Here is a 25,437-nt window from a genome sequence, read left to right as displayed (position 1 = left end):
CAGTATTGTCTACACTCACTGCCAATAGCTCTCAAGGGTTTCAGGCAGGGAGTCTCTCCTAGCCCTACTTTGAGATGCTAACAAACCACATTCTATGGTGTAAATCTTATATTAATAATCCAAAAATTGAGAGAGCTATGTACAAGATCTACTACAGAAGCCAAAAACAGAAAACTCATTCAAATTGTGTCCAAAAGCAAGATTCAGTCTTTAAAGTTCCTTTAGCCAGGCTCCTGTACATATCAACAAAGGTAAGTTTGATCAAACGTTGATATCTTCGTTGATATCTTATCTTCGTTGATATCTAACCCTTGAACGCAACATCGCCAACACTTCCTTTGATCAAACTTATCTTTGTTGATATCTAACAGGAGCCTGGCTGAAGGAACTTTAAAGACTGAATATTCCTTTTGGACACAATTTGAATGAGTTTTCTACCTTGTCCTCTCAATTTTTGGATTATTAATATAAGATTTAGAACGTAGAATGGTTTGGTAGTGTTTTGTGTGTCGCCTATGTCCTGCTTGCTTCATACTGGTCTACTACGAGAATTGGCAGCATAGGTTCATTTTTTCACTACTTTGAGATGCTGGCAGGGATAGAACCTGCAACCTTCCGCTTGCAAGGCAGGTGCTCTGTCAGCTGAACTATGACTCTTCCATAGGTCACATTGATAGGGAGCCTACATGTGAGAAGATGTAAGCAGAGTGTGTGCAATGATATCGTTAGGAGAATCTGCATGGCCCCAACGCTGGCGGGTGGCCGTTCAGAGAGGGGGCAGGAGGGCACAGCAGCAAGGCCAGGCCAGGCTTCAGGGCCCAGGGACCCCTGGCAGCAGGCAGGGCGGGGATCCATGTGTGGGGTAGCCTGGCTCGCACCCCCTCAAAATCATGTGCCCAGGGCTACAGCACCCCTGGCCCTCCCCACCATATGGAGGGAATGTCTCTGTATAAGCCTGTGTAATTTAGGGGGCTGGGGGCTTCACTTTTGTGGTAAAAGTAAAGGGACCCCTGACCATTAGGTCCAGTCGCAGACGACTCTGGGGTTGTGGTGCTTATCTTGCTCTACAGGCCGAGAGAGCCGGCGTACAGCTTCCGGGTCATGTGGCCAGCAGGACTAAGCCACTTCTGGCGAACCAGAGCAGCGCATGGAAACGCCGTTTACTTTCCCGCCGGAGTCGTACCTATTTATCTACTTGCACTTTGATGTGCTTTTGAACTGCTAGGTTGGCAGGAGCAGGGACCGAGTAGCGGGAGCTCACCCCATTGCGGGGATTCGAACCGCCGACCTTCTGATCGGCAAGCCCTTGGCTCTGTGGTTTAACCCACAGCGCCACCCATGTCCCAAAGTCCTCCTAGCTTTCCCCAAAGCTGTGTAGAGCCAGCATGAAATGGCCAAGAGATTAACTTGTGCCCTTTACATTGCCGAATCACGCCCTGTTGAGCCACCCTCTGGGTCCCAAAACCATTTGTTGGTTTGGCATGGGCAGAGCACCCACCTGGCTCTCTGCCTGGCCTCCCATTGTGACATATTTTATGTTTTGAAAACAAGCACCTGGGCCTTTTGTGCCATTTGCCCAACCGATGCCAGCTCTGGAACAGAAACCACATTGCCTTAAAAAAAGAAAAGGAAGTTGGCACTAAAGATTTCAAAGCAGGTGGGCGAGGCTGGTTCTTTGTCTGGCGCTCCGTGGGAAAAGGGATAGGGAGAAAATAGTTGACTGGCCAACCTAGCCTCTCCTGTGGCATGCCCACTGTACAAAAGCCAGATTGGAAAGCTCAGACAATGGCCAGATCAGAGCCAGCCGCCACAACGCACTCCCAAGGCAGGCGCCACCAGTTTGACCCAACAAGGAACAAGTGCCATATTGCGCAAGATGGAATCCCAGAGTTGTGCTCTTAATAATAATTATAATTTTTTATTTATACCCCGCCCTTCCCGGTTCAGAAAACCGGGCTCAGGGCAGCCAACAACAAATTCAAAATACTTAATTGATGCAACAAAAAATAGCATAAAATACAGTACAAAACATGAATTACAATAAATTCAGAATTCAAAAATCAATTTAGGGGGGAAAATCCATCCAATAAACATTTAGATGATCACCAGGGCTAGCTGGCCAAATTAGTCCCATTTGGGCCAGCGAGGAGACCAGGGGAGAATTAGCTGTGGGATCCCAGAGCGGGTAATCTCCATAAAAAGGGGAGGGGGAGGGAAGAGAAGGGAAATAAAAGATCAGGCTGAATTCGAATTGAAAGCCAGGCGGAATTGCTCTGTCTTACACGTCCTGTGGAAGGAGGTTAAATCCTGCAGGGCCCTGGTCTCCTGGGACAGAGCATTCCACCAGGTTGGAGCTATCACTGAGAAGGCCCTGGCCCTGGTGGAGGATAGTCTGACTTCCTTAGGACCCGGGACCTCTAAACTATGATTATTCATGGACCTTAAGGTCCTCTGCGGGGCAGACCAGGAGAGGCCGTTGTCTACTGCATCTTTGCAAGTGTCTTCCAATCAGGGTTGCAGATAATTCTGCCACATCACTAACTCAGAGGCAATTTGAGCCCTGTTAAGAAGAATAATGATTTCTGACTAGAGTTCCCATTGCCCCTCCATGAGTCACTGCTTTCTCCTATCTTCCCTCAGGTAGAAATGCAGGAGTTTGCTTTCTCCTGGGGCAGGTCATTTTCTGTCACTGCGCCAGAGAGCTTTTCAAGGACAAGAGCAGACCATCGCTTCAATTTTAATTGCGTAATTAAAGTGAGACTTAATTCTGCTTTGAGAAAATAGGTTTCCTTGGTGCAGAAACGATACAGGTGGGTCTGAGCTAAAGGAGGATCCTGTAACTTCCAGGCTGTGGCAACAAGCAGAGTCGACTACAGATCTTTCGTAAGCCTAACCAGCTGACCAGCTAAGATTTAAGGTAATCTGCTTGTAGCTTGCAAAGCCTAGGACCTGCGGTACCTTAACTTGCCAACAAACTGTGACATCCGTTGAGGAACTGAGTGCTGTTGTCTCCAATTACAGACAGAACCCTCTAATTTCAAAATGATTTTTAAAGGTAAGCCTTCAGTCAGATGCCCCAACTCCCCAATTCTACAATACATTCCCATTCTGTTAACAGAATGAGGGGAGCTGCAGTAGGGGTAGAGCGCCCCCTGAAGGCTGGGATGCCTAACTGCACACAAGCCACACTTACCTTCTACATCGCACATGCTGTGCTGACTAACGATCCCAGTGTCATTCTCCTTGTCTGCAGGCCACTTGTACACGAACATGGCAGTGTGGGAAGATCCGGCATCCAAAACAATTCCATACTGGGCACAAACAGAGAAGGGGGGGATGTTAGCTTCAGAAGGAACTCTGGTTTACAGATGGCCAAGCCTTGAAACTCAAAAGGTGACTCTTGACAAGAGGCTTCTCTGCCTCACAAAACCACCTCACAGGGCTGTTGTGAAGATCCAGCAAGAGGAAAAACCCACCTGTCCAACCCAACCAAGAGGTAGCAGGCATGGGGATCAATGGCTAAGTATTATATTTAAACACCTGACAAGAGGAGACAGGATTGGAGTTTATAAAACAATGCATAGCATGGGGAAAGCGCAAAGTTTCCCTCTCTCTTTCGTAATGCTAGAACTGGTGGGCATCTGATGAAGCTGAATGCTGGAAGGTTCAGGACAGATAAAAGAAAGTTCTTTTTCACACAGTGCAAAGTCCAACTGTGGAAAGCCACTTCTGCCCTTCGGAGGAGGTGGAGTTGCGGGCTTCATGGCCCCTCTGGGCGATTGGGGGGATTCCCAGTCGCGGTATCTCCTGGCCAACCAATCGGCTGGCTCTGGGGGTGTGGCTTGCCTTATTTAAAGCTAGACGCAGCCGGGGATCTCCCTCTTTGCCGCTTACCAGCTGTTCCTGCTTTCCCCACCCTATAAAGTTTTCATTCTTAGGAATTTTCCCACTTGGCAAATTGGCACCAGCCACTTGGTTTTCGCCTACCTCGTAGCAAATTGTCACAACTTCCTTGGTATTGGCGGTTAGGCATTGGTATTGCTCTGTAGATGGAAGAGGGGAGGTAGTGCCATCACCTGCCCTGCATATTGAAGGGTAGTCCGATAAAGGATTCCGGGGGGCATGGCCCTGTCCGAAGCCTATGGAGGTGAGGGCCTAAGGCACGCCCCCTATTGATGACCCCGGGGGAGTTCCTAGTTGATGTGCATCAGCAGGACTCCCCCTACTGGTGGTTAACCCTTCCCGGACTTCAAGCAGACAGGCTGAAGTCGGATATAGTCAGTTAGGACCAATGCCTAAGCCAATACCGCTCATCACCTGTAACCAACAAAAATTGTGGCCTTATTTAACCCATTAACCTTAATAATTGTGTCATGTGTCGTTATTTCCACTGGGGGGGGGGACTCGCCACGCAACTCCCTCCTGCAGGAGGCAGTGGGGGCTACCAACCTGGGTGGCTTTAAAAAAAGGAGCAGTCAAATTCATGGAGGAGGAGAAGAGGACTATCAAAGGCTACAAGACACCATGTCTCTACTCTGCCTCCACCGTCAGAGGCAGGAATGCTTCTGAATAATGCCAATTGCTGGGGGACACAGAAGGGGAGGGGGCTTTGGCGCTCAGGTTTTTCCATTGGGGCATCTGGTTGGCCACTGAGAACAGGATGCTGGCCCAGCAGGCTCTCCTTCTCATAATTATTACCGTATTTTTTCGCTCTATAAGACGCACCCGACCATAAGACGCGCCTAGTTTTTAGAGGAGGAAAACAAGAAAGCAGTGCAAAACCTCTTGAGCGAAGAGGAAGGAGGGATCCCTCTTCACTCAAGAGGCTTCAGCGATAGCTGTGCAGCCTGCATTCGCTCCATGAGACGCACACACATTTCCCCTTACTTTTTAGGAGGGGAAAGGTGCGTCTTATAGAGCGAAAAATACGGTACATTTTTAACCACAGTGGAAGAGCAATCTCTGGGTTCAGTCCTACTCCCTGCCTTGCAGAGCCTCTTTCACTTCCAGTTTAGGAGCAAATGGTGAGATAAAATAAAAATTAAGGAAGTTGTGGGGGAGGGGTAAGTATAATTCCTGGGTGGTGGTTATCCCCTAAAAGCCCCCACCCTTACTGTTACGGTCCCTCCCTCAATCATGAAACTCACTGGGTGACATTTAGGACAGTCACTCATTTTCTCTCTCGCCTCCTACCTTGCAGGGCTGATGTGAGGAAATGAAGTGGGTATCTGATGACCTCCTGGGCTCTCCTTCACTGGAGGCTTTTAAACAGAGGTTGGATGGCCGTCTGTCATGAATAGTTTAGCTGTGGTTCCTGCATTGCAGGGGGTTGGACTAGATGACCCCTGGGATCCCTTCCAACATTATGGTTCTATGAAAACTATGCATGCGGCCCCAAGAGCGATGGTAGGATTAAAAATAATAATGAATACATAAAATAAATATAATTTATTTAATTAAATTTGAATTAATTAATTGAATTTGAATTAATTAATTAAATTTGAATTAATTTTATTTTATTTTATTTTATTTAAGGAGGCCATAGGTAAAGGCTTTCCAAATGCACACACAGAAAGGAACCAGGACTTAATGTGGATTCCCTGTGGGCTGGATCCCATTGTGTTTCTCTGAGCAAGGGGAGTAGCCTCTGAGCACATGCAAAGTGCCACCGTCCCTCTTCTGAATACCCGCAGGCAGCTCTCATATACCTTGGTTTAAGCAACCCCTGTCTTTTAAAATGCAAACTGAGCTTTGCCCACACTTAACTGTGCTTCAAGTGCAGGATTTCCATACAGGGATTACAAGGCAGTTACTCACTTCAGAGCTGATATCCCGGACTTTGCTTTTGCCAGAGAGCGTCAGGAAAGATTCAGCTGTCACCTGAGCGGAGAGACCCACAGCTCCTTCTCAAAACAGACCATGGCAAGAGAACGGCAGGGTTCTCAACGGTTCCTGTCCTTTTGACCATCTATGGACTGAACAGCCATTCTATAAATAGGTCCTTTCTTCTCCCTCCTGCTTGCCAAGGCAAACCCCACCAAATGCCCATGAAGAACAGGGAACTGAAACACACAAGGCTTCTGCCGGGGATGGAGAAGGGGAACACCCATCACCAATGAGAGATGCATGAGGAATTCGGTCCTCATGTAAATGCAAACCTGCCCAATTCACATTTCCCGAAGCAAGAAGGGAACTGAAACAGAGCTGAGCATCAGAACCTCTGTTTCCCCAAAGCTTGCAGTGCAGCCTTTTGGCCAATCAAAAAGGCCAAAGTGAAAACCATGCACAAATATGCATATATCAGGGGAAAGTGCACATTAATTCATATTGTAACGTACAAAACAAAATGCATTGTATTAGGAAAACTATATACAGAAATGTATATATTATGGAGAAAGGTGCACTAAGACACTGTTGAGTTTTCATGAGGGCATAAAAAAATTATGCTGCACTGTCAATAATTAACCAATGCAGTCCATACAGCTCAGTATTGCTTACACTGACTGGCAGGGACTCATCAGGCAGGGAGATTCTCCTGGCACTGCCTAGAGAGGCCACTGGAGGCTGAACTTGTGAGCTTTTTATGCAAAGCAGGAGCTGCACCACTAAAGGGATGAAGGGGCAAGAGATCCAGTGCCCACTGCAAAAGAGGGCAGGGCAACAATGCCCCTGAATTGATCCAAACACCTATATTACAGGTGAGGAATCCTGAAGCTAAGAGAGAAGTGATGAGCACAAGAACAGCAAGGGAATAATTGATTATTACTACGACTTGGTGTTAAACTGTTTGGGAGCTGGAGAGCGTTTGCCCAGAGATTGCAGTGCACAGGCCTTTGACACACCAATGCCATGCAACCAGAATGTGGTGCTGAACTTTGATGCATTACTGTGTTTTGATATTTTGTTGAGTGCCGCCCAGAGTGGCTGGGTAAGCCCAGCCAGATGGGCGAGGTATAAATAATAAATGATGATGATGATGATGATAAGAAGCTTGGAGGGGGTAGGAGAGATTCCATTTGTCAGGCAATCTCAGATCCATTCCCAGATGGCAAAGTTCAGCAATGTCTGCCAAAAGGCCGGGTAGAAAGAAGGCAGTGAGACTAGATGACCCTTTGGGTCCCTTCCAACTCTACAATTCTATCATCAAGTGCATTTGCATCAAATCGTTCTCCCTGATTAGAAGAATACATAATGAAATGCACTTGCTTCAAATTGCCCTCCCCACTTAAAAGAACAGCCCTCAGGATTTTGCCACAATTGCATTATTGGCAACTTAAAGACTTACACAGAAAGATAAACTATTATTTATTTAAAAAGCTACCATCAAAGGAACACAGCGCTTAAAAAAAGAGGGGCATGCTAGGGAGCAACCGGAAGCATCTGAACATTTTCTTCCCAGTTAACCCTTCTGCTTCCCCCTTCTCAGAAATTCAGATTATCTGTCCTGTGGGGCATATGGGAATGCAGGAAGAGACCCACTGGGTCAATTTTGCTGCAGTTGTATCAGCTGAACTTTATAAGGCACAGGCAGCAGAATGCTGTTGGCAACTCAAAGTAACCGAAAATTTTAAAAAGGCCAATGCAATTCTAGGCTGCATCAATAGAAGTGTCCAAATCAAGGGAAGTACCAGTTCTGCTCTATTCTGCCTTGGTCAGACCACACCTGGAGTCCTGCGTTCAGATCTGGGTACCACAATTTAAGAAGGATATTGGCAAACTGGAAGTTGTGTAGATGAGGGCAACCGAGATGATCAAGGGTCTGGAAACTAAGCCTTAAGAGGAGTGGCTGAAGGTGCTGTGTATGTTTAGCTTGGAAAAGAAGAGACTGAGAGGTGACAAGATAGCCATCTTGAAATATCTACAGGGAGGATGGAGCAAGCTTGTTTTCTGCTGCTCCCAAGGGTAAGACCCAAACCAATGGATTTAAACAACAAAAAAGGAGATGTCGACTAACCATCAGGAAGAGCTTTCTGGCAATGGAACAGGCTCTCTTGAAAGGTGGTAGACTCTCCTTCAGCTGAGATGTTCAAAGAAAGTTTGGATAGCCACCTGTCAGGGATTCTTTAGTTGTGATTCCTGCATTGCGGGGGGAGGGACTAGACCCTTGCAGTCCTTTCCAGCTCTAAGATCCTATTATTTTATTTAGCCATCCATCAATAAACATTTCTTGGGAATCTTACAGCATAAGATCAGAAACGCAATACTTCACTACTTGGCTGCTCTTCTGTATTCGGGCTTGCTCCCGCGTCCAATGGGCAGGTTTCTTCCAGCCTTTGCCAACTTGGAGTCCCCACCCACCCACACACCGCCACTTTGGACTACATCTCCCATCAGCCCCTGCCAACACAGCCACCAGGCTTTTGTTCATGGAACCACAGAAAACTGCCCTGGCCCATTAAGAAAACAACAACAACCCATACCATCAGCACAAATGTAATACTTGGACACATATTCCTTCCTCCTCTCCCTCAGCCTTCCCCTAGGGGCAGCCATTCCCTCCCTCCCCCTTCTTCTTTCTCTTCTTTTTTCTTTCTTTCTGTTTCCCTTCTTGGTCTTTCTCTTTTTGATATGTTAAGAAAGAGATAAAAGTGTAATATGAAAACCTCAGTAAGTTAAAAGTGATGTTATGTATTTTTTTTTATTACTCTTTATATATTGTTAAAATTGGTTAATTGTAAAGGAATTGATGTAGCAACTACTGTGTTTTTTCCCCCCTTTGTTAATGTTGAATTCTAAATAAAGTATCATATCACAAAAAGAAACAGAAAAGCAAAGAGCCTTTCTGGCCAGCAAGCACAAGCACTTGAGACATAAGTGCTCTACATGAAAGAAACAAAAAGCATTATTAAATGGGAGGGAGATAAGCCTTCACGTTCCAACAAGTAACAGTGCACAATGGAATGAAATAGCAGCTTGTGCTTTGCCACTGAAGGATGGTGTGTCCAGCTCCAAAAGGCAATGAGCCTGCCCCACGGAACCCAAGGGTGCAAAGAGGGCTCTTCTCTGTCAACTAGCGATAAGGAGACCGAAGCCTTGCAAAGCCATCTGGAAAACTCCCTCTCTTGACCTCTCAGGCTAAACCCACACTGCGGAGGCACCTAGAACCAGCTCCATTAGCGGGATTTGGGACAGGGCCAGCTCCAGATTTTGAGATGGGTGGGCTCTTCCTAGGTGAACCTCCCCCCCCCCACTGATGCTGTCCAGTCCACAAAAAAGCTCAGAGATGGCAAGGGTCCTCCTCATCTTCTGGGTCCTCCTATGGTACTTCAGAATAAGAAACAGGCAGTATCAACGAGGCAGTGGCCCCCCCTTTGGAGGCGTGTGCATTGGAAAGTGCCCAGTGGTGCCAGCTCATGATTGCCAGCCCTCATTTGGGGCTGGCACTCAGTGGCAGATGGCATGCTTTGCAAGCAGAAGAGGTCCCACGTTCAATGTCTGCTCTCTCTGCCCACCGCCCTGGAGAACCACTGCCAGGCAGAGCAGGGACAATGGTTGGCTGGGTGGAACGGTAGTCTGACTCAGAAACATGAGGACGTCCGAAGATGAACCCTCATGGATCAGGCCAAAGGCTCATCCGAGCCAGCATCCTCTTGTCACAGTGGCCAGCCAAATGGGAAGCCCACAAGTAGGACCTGGGCACAACAGCAGCCTCCCTACCTGCAAGTCCCAGGATTTGGAGACATGCAGACACTGGCAGTGGAGGTAGAACACAGCCATTGTGGCTGGTTGCCTCTGAGAGTGTGATCCTCCATGAATTTGTGCACACACCCCTTTTAAAGCCATCCTCCTCCTTCTGGGAGGGAAGTTCAGAGTTTAAGTTTAACTTTGCCCTGAGTGAACTACTCTCTTTTGTCTGTCTATAATCTTCCAACATTCACTTTCATTGGATCCCCCAGTTTATTTATCCAAAAGAAAAACAATAAAATAGAAATTAAAAAGGGGGGAAATGCAAGAAAAGGACGAGGCACACCGTGACCTCAAAGAATAAAAGATTAAACAGTTCCAGAGTTCACATTAAGTATATTAAAGTTGCCAAATGTTCATAACTGCTATTGTTGTGTGTTTGACTTACAAAACAGGCAAAATTATTGTGGTTTTCCTTTTCCTTGCATAAAGCTGATATGCTGCATCATTTTCTCTGCTGTTGCTAAAGTCCAGATCCTTCTGTACCAGGATGGAAGTTTAGGTTATCAAAATCTTACCTGTGTCAAGTGCTGGCTCCTCCAGCTGAAATTAACAAATGCAGAATCAAGTCCTTAGACCTGATATCCTTGTTATGCCCCATAAACATAGACAGCAAAAATAATTCTGTATTATCACCTGTAGCACCAGTATCAGTTCCTTATGCGCATCAGACCAAAACCCTCATATTGGAATGCATTCCCACCAGGGGTGGTAAAATGTTTCTTTATAGTAGGATGAGCAAAAAACCTCTCAGTCTGCTTTCCCTACACCAGAAGATTGAACTAACAGAGAGACAGCTGAACTGCCATTCCTTCGTCTCAGAAGTCATCCACAATAATACTGTACAATTCTATGATTCTCTGGTTCCCAAATGACCTCCTTTCAGAAGAGCCCATCTGTTGATGGAACATGCTTCCATGTCAAAAGGCAGGACAGCTGAACACCGTCTCAGAACCAGCAAGATAATCCCTAGAGGTCTTCCTTGTTCTGTAAACCCTCTCCTGGTGAACAAAACACAGCCAAGAATCACAGGACTATAAGGGACCCCTCAGATTACATCCAAACTAAACCCATCATTGTTATTGTAGGCAGTACCAGTTGCATGGAATTGCAAGTGGGGAGTGAGCTGCTGTTGCATTCAGGCCCTGCTTGCAGGCATCCCATAATGAGCCTCTGGTTGGCCACTGTGAGAAGAGGATGCTGGACTAGATGGGCCCCTCTGGTCCAATCCAGCTGCTGCAGGGCTCTTCTGAGGTTACGTCCTCAAATTTGCAACAATGCACACACAGCACCAGCCTTTCATCCTCCACTTTGCAGAGAACCTGAACGATCCAGTTCTGTGTCAAAAATCTGGTGGAGATTCTTGCAAATGGGTTTTTTTTCCTTAATGCCTTCTGATGACTTAATACACACCTCAAGGGCAGTTAATTTTCTAGGGCAAGTCTCGCCGATTTGCATTCAAGCAATAACTTGATTGTCCTAAAGAGGCTGCCCAGACAACATGACAGTATCCAGAGCAAGCAAAAAATGCCTTGTAACTGGTAACGCTGCTTCAGTTTCCTTCCAAACAAGTCCTGGCACCTCACTTACCCTAGTAGTGCCTGGCTCTGTCTTGACAACTATTCAGGATGGGGGAGAAATTCCATCCAGATCACCTTTAAAGGTAAGCCTGCCTAATTTTTGCTTTCTCGAAAAATATGCAGACAAAAACACAGCCATCCTCCAAAATTTATGTTCCTCTGAATTTTGCAATGCCATTCTCCTCCAGTCCAGCAACATGCACAAAATTACATAAGACTGGGTAAAGTGTGTGGAACAGTGTACTTATGCTTTGCAATAAAAAAATATAAAAGGTTGGGCAAAGCTGTGTAAAAAGATGAATAATATTAGCAGAAATTTGCATTAAAATACCAATAAATTTTCATGAGAACTTAAAGAACAAATAGCAGGCTGATGTGGAATTGAACTTAAGATCCAATTCAGATTTAAGATTCATGACAGCTATATCCAGACTCACAGATGCAGGCTCCAGTTGGCCAACATTCTATGACAGACACCATACACCTGAGAGGAATGTTTGCAAACACTCCGGGGCATTTGTGTAAAATGTGCACATGCAAATGGTGATGGTTTCATGCAGGAGGTTGGACTTCTTCATTTTTTTTGGTACCTGCATTGCAGGGGTTTGTACTAGATGACCGATATCTTCCAACTCTACAGCTCTATGATTTCCAAAGCAGTTTGGCTGGAGTCAGGGAATTAAAAACTCAGAGCAGCTCGCTTGCTTTGCCTCCACGGTTTGTACATTGGTTCCGCCTATTGCAGGACCAGCATCCGCCTCTTGAAATCTCTTTCCCATAACCTCTGACCACTCCAAGCCAAAAGGGGACATTGAGACTGACAGCCAGCCCATGTTCCCTTCTACATCTGATAGTCATCTATGCCTCCCGCCTTGTTCCACAGTCCAGCCTCTCCTCCAGTTTTTAAGCAAGGCTCTCCTGGAGCTTATTTAGCTACAAGATTCACAAGGCCAATTTTTCCGTAAACAGCGTATTGTGAGCTCAGCAACAGAGAGCAGCCCATTTCCCAGCCTGCACATCTGTAGGTCAAACCTCAGCCAGGAACATCCCCCCTCCAACCCCCCAACCCCCCGCTTCCTTGACAGGCCCCTGCAAAAGAGCCTGGAGAGAAGTCTGTTTTTTTATCACCCTCCTTTAGGTGGAAAAATCTAGAGTTGGGACTTGGACTCTTGCAAATTCCAAAACAATACATCCTTCAGACTGCCAGATGCATGACTTGTAAAGATCGCAGAGTTCTTGGAAAGCTGATGCATTCAGGAGAGGGGTGTGTTGTGCAAAGAACAACAACATATCCTAAGAAGAGCCTTGCTGGATCTGGCCAAAGAACCATCTAAACCAATACCTCCAGCAACCAATCACAATGCCTTTACGAGCAGGGCGTAAAGGCAAGAGCCTCCTTTCGCTGGTTATCCAGCATCTGCTTTCAGAGGCAGACTGCCTCTGCAAATGGAGGCTCCATTTAACAAGCATAAGGGTGTAAGACGAGCCTTGCTGAATCGGACTCTGGTCCATCTAGACCAGTATCCTGTTTTTGTACAATGGCCAACCACTTTGCCTCAGAAAATCCTCCTAGGTTTAATCCTGGGTATTTCCACAAGCTGGAACTCTGGAGAGTGTCAGTGCAGACAACAGTGAGCATGGTGGATCAATGATCTGGCCCCTGCAGTAGTTGTTCAAAAGGCATACTGCCTGGAGGCTCCACCTGCCAATGGCTGTTAGCCATGATGGCTAGACCTCTGCTCCATGCATCTGCCTCCCCTAGTACATGACCCTGTCTGCCCTTAGTTGCATTTGTGATCTCCCATCGCTTAATTGCTGGAGGGAATGCAAGATACAGGGTGGGGAGGGGACATGTATGTACATGTGGTGGTGGGAATGCCAATATGCCCTTAGATTTTTGAAGGGTATCTTTTAAATAATGTCTTCTTATAGTAAAGTTGGAAATGCAGAAGTGTCCACGATTAGCATTGCTACCTTTCTTTTGCGCTGAGAATGTCCAAATCTAAGGAAATGCTGCTTCCCCGTCACTGCACAAAAAGCATTTATTAGTTGTGATCTATCCTTAGAATGTGGAGTATGTTAGACATGTCTCCCCACTTCCTGGAAGCTTCCACTTCCTGGAGGAGAGCAACTGAACGGATGCCAACTCAGAGCTGCAACTTTCGCAGAGCCACAGGGGAGGCAACTTCCCACATGGTTTGGTATTGAATTGTGCGTAACAGTGGCCCCAGGAGGTTTTGGTTTTCCTTGAATTGCTGTACTCTAATCATTGGGGGGCTTGGGTTGTAAAACAGCAGCAGAAGGATCTCAGGAGACCCCCCAAGAAGAGAAAACAATCAGAGAGAGAGAGAGAGAGAGACCCAAAGCCAGATTCTGAATTTCTTTACACCACCAAGAAAATGTTTCCCTTCATCTTCACAACGTATCTAAAACTGAAAGCTGGAGGAGGCAGAGTGGGTTTGTGTTTCCGCTTCAGAGAATGCCCTTATATAGCAAATTTTGCAAGGTGCTTGCATGAACTCCAAGTTCAAGCTTTTATCCATTTACCCACACCCAGTGACCAAGCCATTGCAATGCATTGTCATGGCAGGATAGACAATGGGCCGTCAAGGCTAATTAGCTGGCTCTAAGAATGGAACTGGGGTGAAAGACACCCCAACATTATATGGGTCACCTGAACTACCCTCTTGACCAGCCTTCACTAACTTGGTGCCCTCCTGCTGTTTTAGACTACAGCTCCCATCAGCCCCAGTAAAAGAGTATTGGGAAGTGATCTATAATGAATTGGGGGGGGATGTTTAAAGGTTCATTCCCCCCCCCCAAAAAAAAACCAGAGTTCTTTCTGTTGGGGATAATTCAGACTGGAATCCCCAGGTGTCAAAAAAGGTTATTTATGTATGCTACAACTGCAGCTTGTGTTTTGTTAGCCCCCAAATGGAAAACGAGCAAAGTCCCAACCAAAGAAGAATGGCAACTTAAGTTGACAGAATATACACAACTTGCAGACTTAACATATAGAATAATATGTTTAAATAATGTGTTTAAAGAAGATTGGAAAACGTTTAGTTAATATATGGAAAATAATTATGTACAGATGAAAACGCTGGAAGCATTAAGATAAATTCAACAGTACAAATAAGTTTTGATGGATTCAATAAAGGGATACTGATTGGTATAGTTTTTGTAAAATATAGCCAATCCTCTTCCTCAAATTTTGAAAAGACGTCTATCCATATTGTGCCAAAAAAGAAGAAGCCCTATTTTGATACTACGCTATACCCCATATAAGCCCCACCCCATATAATCAATCACAAGATGTGGAACATGCACACCATTTGACTGGCAATGCCCATCAATGGGGGGTGGGGGTGGGCTCCCTCAAATATTTTATGGGGGGGGGGAGCGAAGTTCCCTTGGCCCCTAGGAGTTTGCACCTATTTCATGGTGCAACCAGAACTCTGAGCAGAAAACATTATCTGAAGCTCTGAGAAAGGAAATAGCCACAGAGGGAGGGAGGGAGGGAGGGAGGGAGGGAGGGAGGGAGGGAGAGAGGGAGAGAGAGAGAGAGAGAGAGAGAGAGAGAGACACCAGTGAGAGAGAATGAATTCAAGAGATCCTCATTAAAACAGCCCCCGCTGCATTGCAAAAAGCCCAAGACAAGCCCAATAGTCTCTTGGAGAAGTCCTGGCACTCAATCTGCCGAACACAGAAGAATTTTTCTAAGCGCACAGGGGCTCATTCTGGCAGCGGCTGAATGACCTTTGCAAAGAACATCTCTGGGATTCCCAGAAAGAAGAACAACAACAAGAAGAAGAATTGACTGCAGCTTCACTGTGTCCTGATTTGAAATAAAGAAGGGAAAGACCTGGAGTCTCTTGCAAGCCCTCCAAAATGCTGCTTGACTCTTGCAGCTCGTAGATCATAAACTGTAGATTTGGAAGGGACTGCAAGGGTCATCTACTCCAGCCCCCTGCAATGCAGAAATATGCTGAGACTTGTTGCAAGGCAGCATCTAGAGGGCCACATTTATTCCTCGGAACCCAGGAGCATAAACATGAAATTGATATTACTATTTCATTTGTGTGTGTACAGTGAATTGCACCTGCTGTTTTACCACCCACTCAGGCAGTTTGGAGAGGTCCTATCAGAGCTCTTCTCAAACTCTTTTTGTTTTAAACAATTTAGTAGCACCAGGAAACCTGGCTGCCTCACTGCTCATCCCTACATATAGATAGTTTGTGATCAAGTTAAAAAGCAGAGGTCACAACACCAATTCTTGGGGGGGTCTCCATTTCCTACATCTCTTTATTTAGAGAACTGTCCATCTATTCCCACTCTTTGCTTCCTGTTTTCCCTGTTTCTTAATAGGCTCCTGGTTCACAAAAAAGACCCCACCTTTCATTCCGTGACAACTAAGCTCACTCAGGAGTCCTGGGTGAGGTGCTTAGATTTTCAAAAATCTTTTGACAAAGTACACCATTTCAGCTGGGTCACCTCTATGTGCCTGTAGATTCTCTCAGAGAACTTTAAAAGGTTAATGAGACATGGCTTGCCTTTGCAGAAGCCATGCTATTCCTGCTTTCCACTTTTGAAGTCAAATATGAATGTTACTGGAAGTTGTCCATTTACATATGTGAAGTTATGGCTCTGTGATCACTGTTGCTAATCGGTCCAGCAACAGTTAACATATTGCACCAGGCCCTGGGGGCCACTTAAGGCTCAGTCCAGGGTCATCCCCCACCCTCTGCTTCGCTCTATGGCCAACTGTTCTGGGGTGTAGTCATTTAAGTGCCTTATACCATCAGACCACAGGATGCATCTTGCTCAGTATTACTACACTGACTGCCAGCAGCTCTACAGCGTTTCACCGTACCTGGAGATGCCATTAGGGGAACCTGAGACCTTCTTCAGGCAAAGCAGGTGCCCTAGTACTGCGCTACAGCCCTTCCCTGACCCAGCTCTTCCTTGTATTCCTAAGATATCATGTCAGTTTGTGACAGCACATTTTGTCACTTCCCAAATGCTTCCAAGTGAGAGATATTGAGAAACAGGGCTTCAGGATTGCTCATTGTCTCACTTGGGAGGCTGCAGATGAAGTCACACTTTGGCAAAGTTACAGGAGAGTCAGGGAGAGTTCCAGCTGGAAAGTAGGAACGAAAGCAGGGAAAGAGCACAGCATTTATATAACTCCTGAGTGACTTGAATGCTAATCAGGAGGAAGGAAGAAGAAACGCCAGAGGAGGCGTCATCAAACTTGAAGGAAGGAATGAGCAGAAGGGAATGGGAGGAGATCAGTCCTGGGAGGTCACAGAACAAAGTTCCAAATCATTCCTTTGACTGATAGATTCAGGCTATGAGAGTCAAGGTTTAGGTAGCCAAAAGAACATCACCCTCCCCCCCCACAAGAAGGAGATCAAGAGGCTTGGGGCTACCCCAAAGTTTGGAGAAGTACAAAAATACCCAGGGGGGGGGGGAACCCAGTGCAGTCAGCGTGGTGGAAAGAGAAAACCCTAAAAACTGCTGAATAAAGACTGAATGTGGTCAGTAGTCAAAGGATACTGACTGACAGAGTGGGGATGGAAAAGAGGGGCATGGCTGACTGGAATGGCTCAGATCCTGATCAAGTAGCACTCCATATGGCAACCTGTGGCCCTCCAGATGTTTATAAAAATATTTACATATGATGATTCATAAAATCATAGACTTGTAGAGTCATCTAGGGTCACCTTGTCCAACTCCCTGCAATTCAGGAATCTCAGCTCAAGCATCCCTGGCAGGTGGCCAGCCAACCTCTGCTTCAAAACCTCCAAGGAAGGAGAGTCCACCACCTCCCAAGGGAGAACATTCCACTGTTGAACAGCTCTTACCCTTAGTTGCTTCTTCCTAAATATACCAAGAGCCGTTTACAACAATTGTGCGTAAAGGCATGCAGTAAAAACCATACCAAAAGGTTAAAATCAGAAATCAGCTAACTATTGTGGAAATATGTATTCCAAGCCTGAAGGAATAGAAATTTTCAACAGACATTTAAAAGTTGAAATGGAAGGAATTTTCTGGTTCTCTGGTGGTAGAGTGTTCCACAGGACTGGCTCAGTTTCTTGATGCTTTCATATGAACTTCACCAACCCGGAGAATGACCAGCAGTGCTGCTGCAGATGATCTCAGTGACTGAGATAAGATACAAATATTCAGGTGGTGCCTTAAGTACCCTGGAGCAAAGCTATTCAAGGTTCTGTACATAGATATAAGGGCCTAAAACCTTGTTGGACTCCAACTCCCATCAGCCCCAGCCAGTGTGGCCAATGATCAGGCATGATGGGAGCTGGAGTCTGATAATATCTGGAGGGAACCATGCTGAAAAAGAATGGATATGGGGTTCATGGTTAATGCAAACCCCACATCCTTTTACTGTTGATTTAGACTTTGCAAATGACTTGGAAGTGTCTCTAGCAAATGCAGTCCATGAATTAGCCCCAAGGCTTTCCTGATCTCCCCTCCAGCAAAGTCAAGGTGCCAAAAGGCTTCTGTGCAGGCAGGGCAGGCTTCTGGATGCAGGCCTCAGCAAAATTGTGCAAGATTGTTCCCAGGCTTCTTAAAAGGCTCTCTCCTGCCCTGGCAAAGCAGCAGTCTCAGACTTGGCTGGGGTGCCAAGGGATTTAAAGAGATTTACATACCAAGCATGGAAGGCAGGATGCCCATGCGGAGACCATACCTCTCCCCCCCCCCCCCGCCCCACCAGGAGACTCTCCAAATGCAATGCTCCCACAGCAACCCAGCCTATGCATGTAACCAAAAGCAGAAACTCCCCTGAACAATCTCTATATTATTTCACTTTTCTCAAACAGCTTTCCAGTGACTGCATAACATAGGTCAGCGTGACTCTTCCCATGGTGCAGATTCATAGCTGTCAACGTTTCCCATTTTTTAAGGGCAATTCCCTTATTCCGAATAGGATTCCTCGCAAGAAAAGGGAAAAGTTAACAGCTATGTGCAGATTAAAGGGGATGATGAGCGAGAATGCTTGAAGCAAGATATGAACCCACAATTCTCCCTCTCTGTCATTCATCCCCCTTCTATGGACCCACAGATCCCATGTTCACAGATGGGAAATCTTGACTACCTTTAAATAGAAATAATAATAAAAAGTGAGCCTATGTCGTGGCAGTGCAACCTCAGAAATCAGCAGGAGATGTCAGCCTGCCAGAGGCAGGAAGTGGGTAAACCACAAACAGGAGCAGAAAGCAATGATCTCACTTAGCCAGCACTGTAGGTCCCAAAAGGGGCAAGCAGGGAGTGGCAGTTGATGGCGATCTACTGTTTGTCTGCCCTATCTGTCCTCGAGGTAGACTGCCCCTGCATGTGGAAGTTCTATTTACCTTTCAACCCTCTGTGGAATCCATTTTGCCTTGGCCTCAACATAGCAGTGGGTGGGGAACAGCGAAGCTGCAATCCAGCAACATCTGGAAGGTCCGCTTCATTTTACAGGGTCCCTTCCAACTCTACAATACTTTTATTCTATGGAAGAAAGGTTGGCTATGAATGCAAAGATCCATAGAATCTTTCTTTCATAGAATCATAAAACTGTAGAGGGTCATTTAGACCAATTCCCTGCAAGGTAGGGATCTCAACATTTTCCCATCCAGTTTGAAACCATACTGGACGCTACTATCATAGAAGCCAAGGTGGATGTGGCTTTCAGGTGGTCACCCACCCAGTCCAAGACCAGACCTAGATCCCATCAGCACCAGCTAAAGTGGCCAATGATCAGGAACACTGGGACCTCCAGCCCAGCAATGTCATCTAACCATCTCTCTCTCTCTCTCTACATCGAAAGCCACCTAAATGGCCTCCATCACGATGCAGGGCAGTGAAATAAACAAGAGGAAATGCTAGCAGATCTGCTTACATTTATGCATGTCTGGTATGTGCCCTACAAGGAAGATACAGTATGAGATTTCCATGGGGCAAAAATGTGGTCAAAGAAGAAAACGACGACTACAAGGAAGTCTCTTTCGCAATCTCTCCACACAGCCTCGCTCCATTTGCAAACTGCACCAGCAAGCATATATATTCTTAATGTTTAACCTGACCTTGCCTAAATGTGCCACTTCATTTCCTAAGCTCACATTGCCATTTCACAATAGATCCTCATTGCCAAATAGCTGGGATACCTTTCTCTCTTGCCTCCTTTCCTCTGGGGAGGGCATAAGGAGCAGTGCCCCAAACAATTTAAACAAAAACCAGGAGAGTAGGCGGAGAACTCCTACACTGCCCTGTGTTTATTTATGGCAGGAATGCACGTGGAATGAGGCATGTTTGGCAACAGTTTCCACAGTGTGGATGACACAGGAGGGCTTCCCCGCTCTAACCTCACCTCATCTTCCCTGACAGCAGATATTGCACCTGCCCTGCTGATGGGAACACAGATAGGCCCTAAACGTAACTGGAAATTTGTGATCATATGGAAGGCATCTTGCCTGTCTGGCATGGTGCTCAGCACCCAAAAAAGGGCCAACCCAGATGCCTAGATGGAAAAGGTTTCAAGGAAGAGGTTCCCAAGGAGCAAGACCAACTCTGTGAGGAAAGATTAATGCAATCTTGTAGTATTTATAGTATTGAAATGCTACTGTTGTTGCTTATGTTGTTATATTTGCTATTGTGTTGTTGTTGATAGATATGAAAGGAGCAAGCAGAACCTTGATGAGTGTACAGTGGTACCTCGGGTTACATACGCTTCAGGTTATAGACTTCGCTAACCCAGAAATAGTACTTTGGGTTAAGAACTTTGCTTCAGGATAAGAACAGAAATCATGCTCCGGCGGTACAGCAGCAGCGGGAGGCCCCATTAGCTAAAGTGGTGCTTCAGGTTAAGAACAGTTTCAGGCTAAGTACGGACCTCTGGAACAAATTAAGTACTTAACACGAGGTACCACTGTATACAGTGTATACAGTGGTACCTCAGGTTAAGCACTTAATTCGTTCTGGAGGTATGTTCCTAACCTGAGGTACCACTTTAGCTAATGGGGCCTGCCGCCGCGCGATTTCTGTTCTCATTCTGAAGCAAAGTTCTTAACCCGAGGTACTATTTATTGGTAGTGGAGTCTGTAACCTGAAGCGTATGTAACCTGAAGCATATGTAACCCGAAGTACCACTGTATTGTGAAAGGAGAGGGGTGGAGCTATGGATAAGGGGCTAAGATCATGGATCTAGTACAACCCTCACCCCTTTAATGCAGGAAATCTCCTCATACAACAACCCTGAGAGGAGGCCGTCTAGCCTCGGCTTTAAAACCTCCAGTGAGGAGAAACCACATTCTGTTCCACTGCCTACCACTTTGTTCAAAGCCTTTTTTCTTGCAATGTGCACCTACTAATCTGGGTTCTTATCCTCTGGAACAGGAGGCAAGAGAGAACAGCATTCCAAATATTTGAAGATGGTTCCTATTGCATTTTTTAAAAAAACCGGGCATCTCTCCAAAGCAGAAACTACAAACTGCCCAAGAAGATACCTCACACGAATCCAATAAACCACCATAAAAAGGGAGGCACGGAAACTGGGATTATTTCCAGCAAACAGATTGCTTCTTCTAAACATCTGACGCTGCCTTGTATCAGGTTAGACCTTTTGTCCATCCAGCCTCCTCCGACTGTTAGCAGCTTCCCAGGGTGGTCTTAGGCCTTAGACCTGGGCTCTTCTGCACGCCAGGCAGTTGTTCTATGTCAGCAAAGTCCTTGCCCTCCCTGATCTAAACAGATGACCCTTGCATTCTTAAAGTGTTTTGGAGCGCTGACTGATTGCCTTTCTCTCCAGGGAGGTATAAAGGAAGAAAGATTGTGACCGTTACTCCCTGCCAGTATTGGGAGGGTGTTGGTTTCTGAGATGGGCAGGTCAGGTACAAAGCCTGGTCCACTGAAAGATCTTGAAAGTGCTGCTGTGTGATAAACTGGGATTTTTCTACCACAGGGCGAAGCTGCCCACTAGGCCAGGTGTGAGGAACACCTGAGGCCATTCAGACTACAACTCCATCATTCCTGACCATTGGCAGTTCTGGCTGATGGGAGCTGGAGGCCAATGGTACTGGGTTCCCCAAAAACAGGACATTAAATTTTCCTAGCAGGCTTTGCAACTAAATGAGTTGACCTGTGTCTCCCTCGCCTGGTGCCAAAGGCCCCGAAGGCCTTGCAGGGATAGCAAGAAAGTGCATTGTCATCCAGTCCATTAATATTTCTTAGCAGATTCCCCCCTTCAAATTGTTGATAATTGATTTCAAAAGGGGTGGGTGGACAAGGTCAGGGGGTCCTTAAGCCCACCCAGCAATCCCTTTTTATTCCTTCTACTGTTTCTTAAAAGAACACTCACTCTGAAGTTGTTCTTGTTAATATCTCTGCATGTTAATATTAACCAGGAGATGTAAAGATGGGTAATATCCAATGGTAGATTAATGGGCACATTCAGTGGCACTTTGATGGAGACAATGCGTGGCCTTTTACTTCATTTTAACCCATTCTGCTTTGAAAAGGTGTGGTGTGTAATCTGAAAGATTTGTACCATGGGGTTTTTTTGTGTGTTATAGGTGCTGATAAATAAGGTACCAATTCAGAGTTCCTGTCACTGAAGATGATTTGCTCCCTGGACATACCCCCGTTTTAGCACCCAGGAAAGCCACCCAGGACCCTCCCCCTCCCCCACACACATAACACAAAGTATTTAATACAACAGAGAGATTATAGGCATTCAATCCTGTACTCAAATTATTCTGTCACACTCAGAAATATTAGCCTCTGATTTTAGACGGTTGCAGGTTGGGTGTGGTTATTCAGCAACAACTTTATTGGTCAGCCAAATACAGGTTATATCCAAAAAGCTGAAAATGAAAGATGTAAGCAAACAATCTCAAAATATTTTCCCTCCCCCCATTTAATTATATTTATTGAAACTTGCCCAAAGATATGCAAAAGTTCATACCCAGTACAGAATATCTTTTTTATAATACACTGAAATAAATGTTTAATCTAAAAAGGAATAAAGGCAGAAAGAAGAAGAATAAAGGGAAATAAATGAAAGAAGAAAGGGAGAAAGTGGAAAGGAAAAGAAATACTCTAGGAAAAAAACTCCCGGTTCTCTGTCCTGCAGGTAAATATAGTTTTTACTCATTAATTTCCAACCATTCTATCTTCTATAAACCATTTTTAAAAATCTTCAAATCCAGATACTACAAGTTTATTTTCTTTTTCATACAAAAAGTCCATAAGAAGTTTCCAGTTCTGAATAAATGTCAGTAAATATTTTTCTCTAATTAAACACGTTAACTTTGTCATCTCAGCTAAGCATATTAAAACATATTAAAGCATATTAAAACACAGGTGATTAAAAAAAATTAATAAGCAGAGCATGAGTAAGTAGGGTGGCACTTTGGATATGCTCAGAGCTACTGTTACATTTTTAGCCACCACTTCTCAGCTATGGTGGCTGGCCACCCAGAAAAATTGCCTGCCACTTGACAACCAAATCTCAAAACAGCTTACAAAAAATACAATATTATAAAATCATCAATAAGAAAAACTAACAACAGCAGTTTAAAACTTTCAGAACGGAAGAAAGCAGAGAGACCAACAATAGGTGGCGCCAGAGCCAAGAACAGACAGGGCCTTAATGGACCATCCTTCGTTGCGCTCCATGAAGAGAGATTGGATTCAGCCCTGGGTTCCGACGAAACCCCTAAAGAATTGCTACCACTGAATTACAGTGCAAAGAGCTGGAGTATCCCACTTGTTCACCAGAAAGCTAAACTTTAAACTGCCCAGGAAGCGCCTGCCCTTCCTCCACCACCCGTTCAAGAACAAAATCAATGACAATTTTCGGGAGTGGGGATGAACTTCCAATTGCACCAGGCAGATGCTAAGTCAGTGATCCCCTCTCCCTAGCGACCCATTTCCCTCCTCAACCCCATTAACCCTGCCCGCCCCCAATCAAACCACCTGGAAAACGCATCTAAATCGACAAACCCTTAAGCGCCGCGACAAAAGAACGCAAAGCAAGGAGATGTCCCCACGCCTATGAAAGACCAACGCTTTTAACGCTCGAGGCGCGTGTTTTTAGGACCCAACATATTTTTACGGTTGCAAGTTGCTTTAAGAGTTTAAGTTGTTTTAAATATTGGTTTTAATGCTGTAACCCGCCAACCTTAGCATGAGGGGTTGGCTAATAAATAGCAATAAGGACAACAGAAAATTTGAGCGTTGGTCCCCAATGAATCTCAACGCGCGCGCGCGCACACACATACCCCAAACGAAAAACAAACTGGAGATACTTCTCCACAACTTTTGGACAGAAAGATGAAGAGGTTCCTATGGAAACTGTGTAATACACTGAGCTCTCTCCCAATTTTGCATCCTAGATGGGGCCCTTTTATTTCATCTTCAATTGGATAAAACATTTAAGTTGGTTTGCTTTCAGCTCAAGAGTTCGGACTTGAACTGGAGATCATTAAATGGGTTCGGAAACTCGAGGCGGGAGAAGCGCTGCCACCACCCGCAGAAAAGTGGAAGTTAGAAACAACATTCCATCCCATCTCCCTGTTTGAGGCACTGGTCCTCTGACACTGACAGACAGAAGCCCCGTGTGACTCCCGTTGGAAACGCCAAGGACCGGACGAGGAACTTCCTGCGCGCAAAGCGAGCGCTCTGAGGCTGAGCTACAGCCCTTCCCCGACTAAAATAAGGCTCCGGTCCCCATTGTTCTGAATGAAGAGCTGGATCAGAATGGAACCCTAGGAAGCCGCCTTATACTGGGGTCAGGCCACTGGTCCGCCGCGCTTAGCGCTGCCAGTGCCAGCTCTGGCTGGCGGAAGCTCTCCAAGTTCTTAGACGAGGGAGGCTGCCAGCCCTGTTGGAAGATGCCAATAACCGCGCCTGCGACCTGCCGCGCATAAGGCAGATGCTCTGCTGCAGAACGCTGCCCCAAGCCCGCTCAGTTTGCAAAGCTGAGTGCCTCTGCACATGCTCTTTTTCCTGGAGGAGACAGAGCTGTGCCCCGATTCAGGTATCTTCATCCCAACACCTCCACGCCAGCTGCAGCGGAGGCTACGCCGGGCGTCTGGATTATGCCGGGCGCTGCACGCGCGCTACCTACCTTGAAAGCGGGAGGCTCCCGCAGGTCCTTGGTTGGCAGGCAGAGGAGCAGGAGGCCCACCAACGCCGCCAAGCCCAGACCGCCTAGAAGCACCACCACCTTCTTGGTCCCGCCGCTGCCCATCTCGCGGCTTTGGAAAACCGAAAACCGGAGCTGCAAACCGAAAACCGGAGCTGATGCGCCTCGCCTGCTCTCCGCCGCTGCTCCGAAGCTCAGCTCCTCCTCCTTCCTGACCGGGCGGCTTAAGAGGCCGGCGCAGCCAAAGAAGGAAGGCGGGGCGGGACCTGACTGGGCAGGTAGGGAAGAGTCTCCTCCTCCTCCTCCTCCTCCTCCTCCTCCTCCTCCTCCTCCTCCTCCTAGCAAAGCTGCCAAGTCAGCTTGGACCGGGCTTCCTGGGAAGTATCAGCGCCCCGTGCGTGGGGATGGCAGGTCGGTGGAACCTCTCTGTGCAGGCGCAGGCTACCGCCGATTTATGTGCTAATGTGTCTGTTTCATAAAATTTGACTGTTAAAACAGCAACAACAGCACACAAACATCGAAGCAACTTACAAAAAAAGATAAATCAACAATAAGGAAAAACCAACAACAGCAATTTAAAACTTTCAGAAAGTTACATTTTCTAAAACATTCTGCTAAAAGCATTCTTGTTTAAACAAGGCTGCCCAGATGTTTTAATCTGTTTTAGACTATTGTTTATTGTTTTAAACAAGTATGTTTTTAGCAGGCGCCACAAAGAGTAAGGTGAAAGCACCATCAACAGGCAGGGAGTTCCAAAGTGTACAGGTGCTGCCACACTAAAAGACTGAGTACTTACAGTACGGAATGGGTACAGCAGGTATAACAGTGCCCATTCTGGCAATCAAAGCAGTCAAGTGGGCATATATGGGGTAAAGAAATCCGATAGATACCATTCATTTCCATCCTACCCTTTCTTCAAGGAGCTCAGGATGGCACACAATGGTTAGGATTGGTGGAGGTTGTCTTCTTCTTCTTCTTCTTCCTTGTAGCCAAGTAATATTGTCTTCCATGAACACGGTCTTA

General features: G+C 46.1%; 1 protein-coding gene across 2 annotated transcripts in view; it reads right to left on the bottom strand.

The window, feature by feature from the left end:
* ENTPD2 (ectonucleoside triphosphate diphosphohydrolase 2) overlaps positions 1-24,652 on the bottom strand; it is a 35,865-nt gene extending 11,213 nt beyond the window's left edge. Inside the window, exons 1-2 of one of the 2 annotated variants that reach the window (XM_083721816.1) lie at positions 24,397-24,652; positions 3,194-3,311 (exon numbers count right to left, since the gene is read on the bottom strand). In XM_083721816.1, coding sequence (XP_083577942.1) covers positions 3,194-3,311; positions 24,397-24,519 — 241 coding nt within the window. In that variant the 5' untranslated portion in view covers positions 24,520-24,652. The remainder of the gene's footprint in view (positions 1-3,193; positions 3,312-24,396) is intronic. The other variant, XM_083721817.1, reaches the window with a different exon arrangement.
* Positions 24,653-25,437: the final 785 nt, after the last annotated feature.

The sequence above is a fragment of the Podarcis gaigeae genome (assembly GCF_964106915.1).
Source record: "Podarcis gaigeae genome assembly, chromosome: Z".
In the NCBI taxonomy this organism is placed as follows: domain Eukaryota; kingdom Metazoa; phylum Chordata; class Lepidosauria; order Squamata; family Lacertidae; genus Podarcis; species Podarcis gaigeae.
The sequence above is the reverse complement of the archived record's forward strand: the minus strand, read 5'-3'. Positions and strand labels throughout refer to the sequence as shown.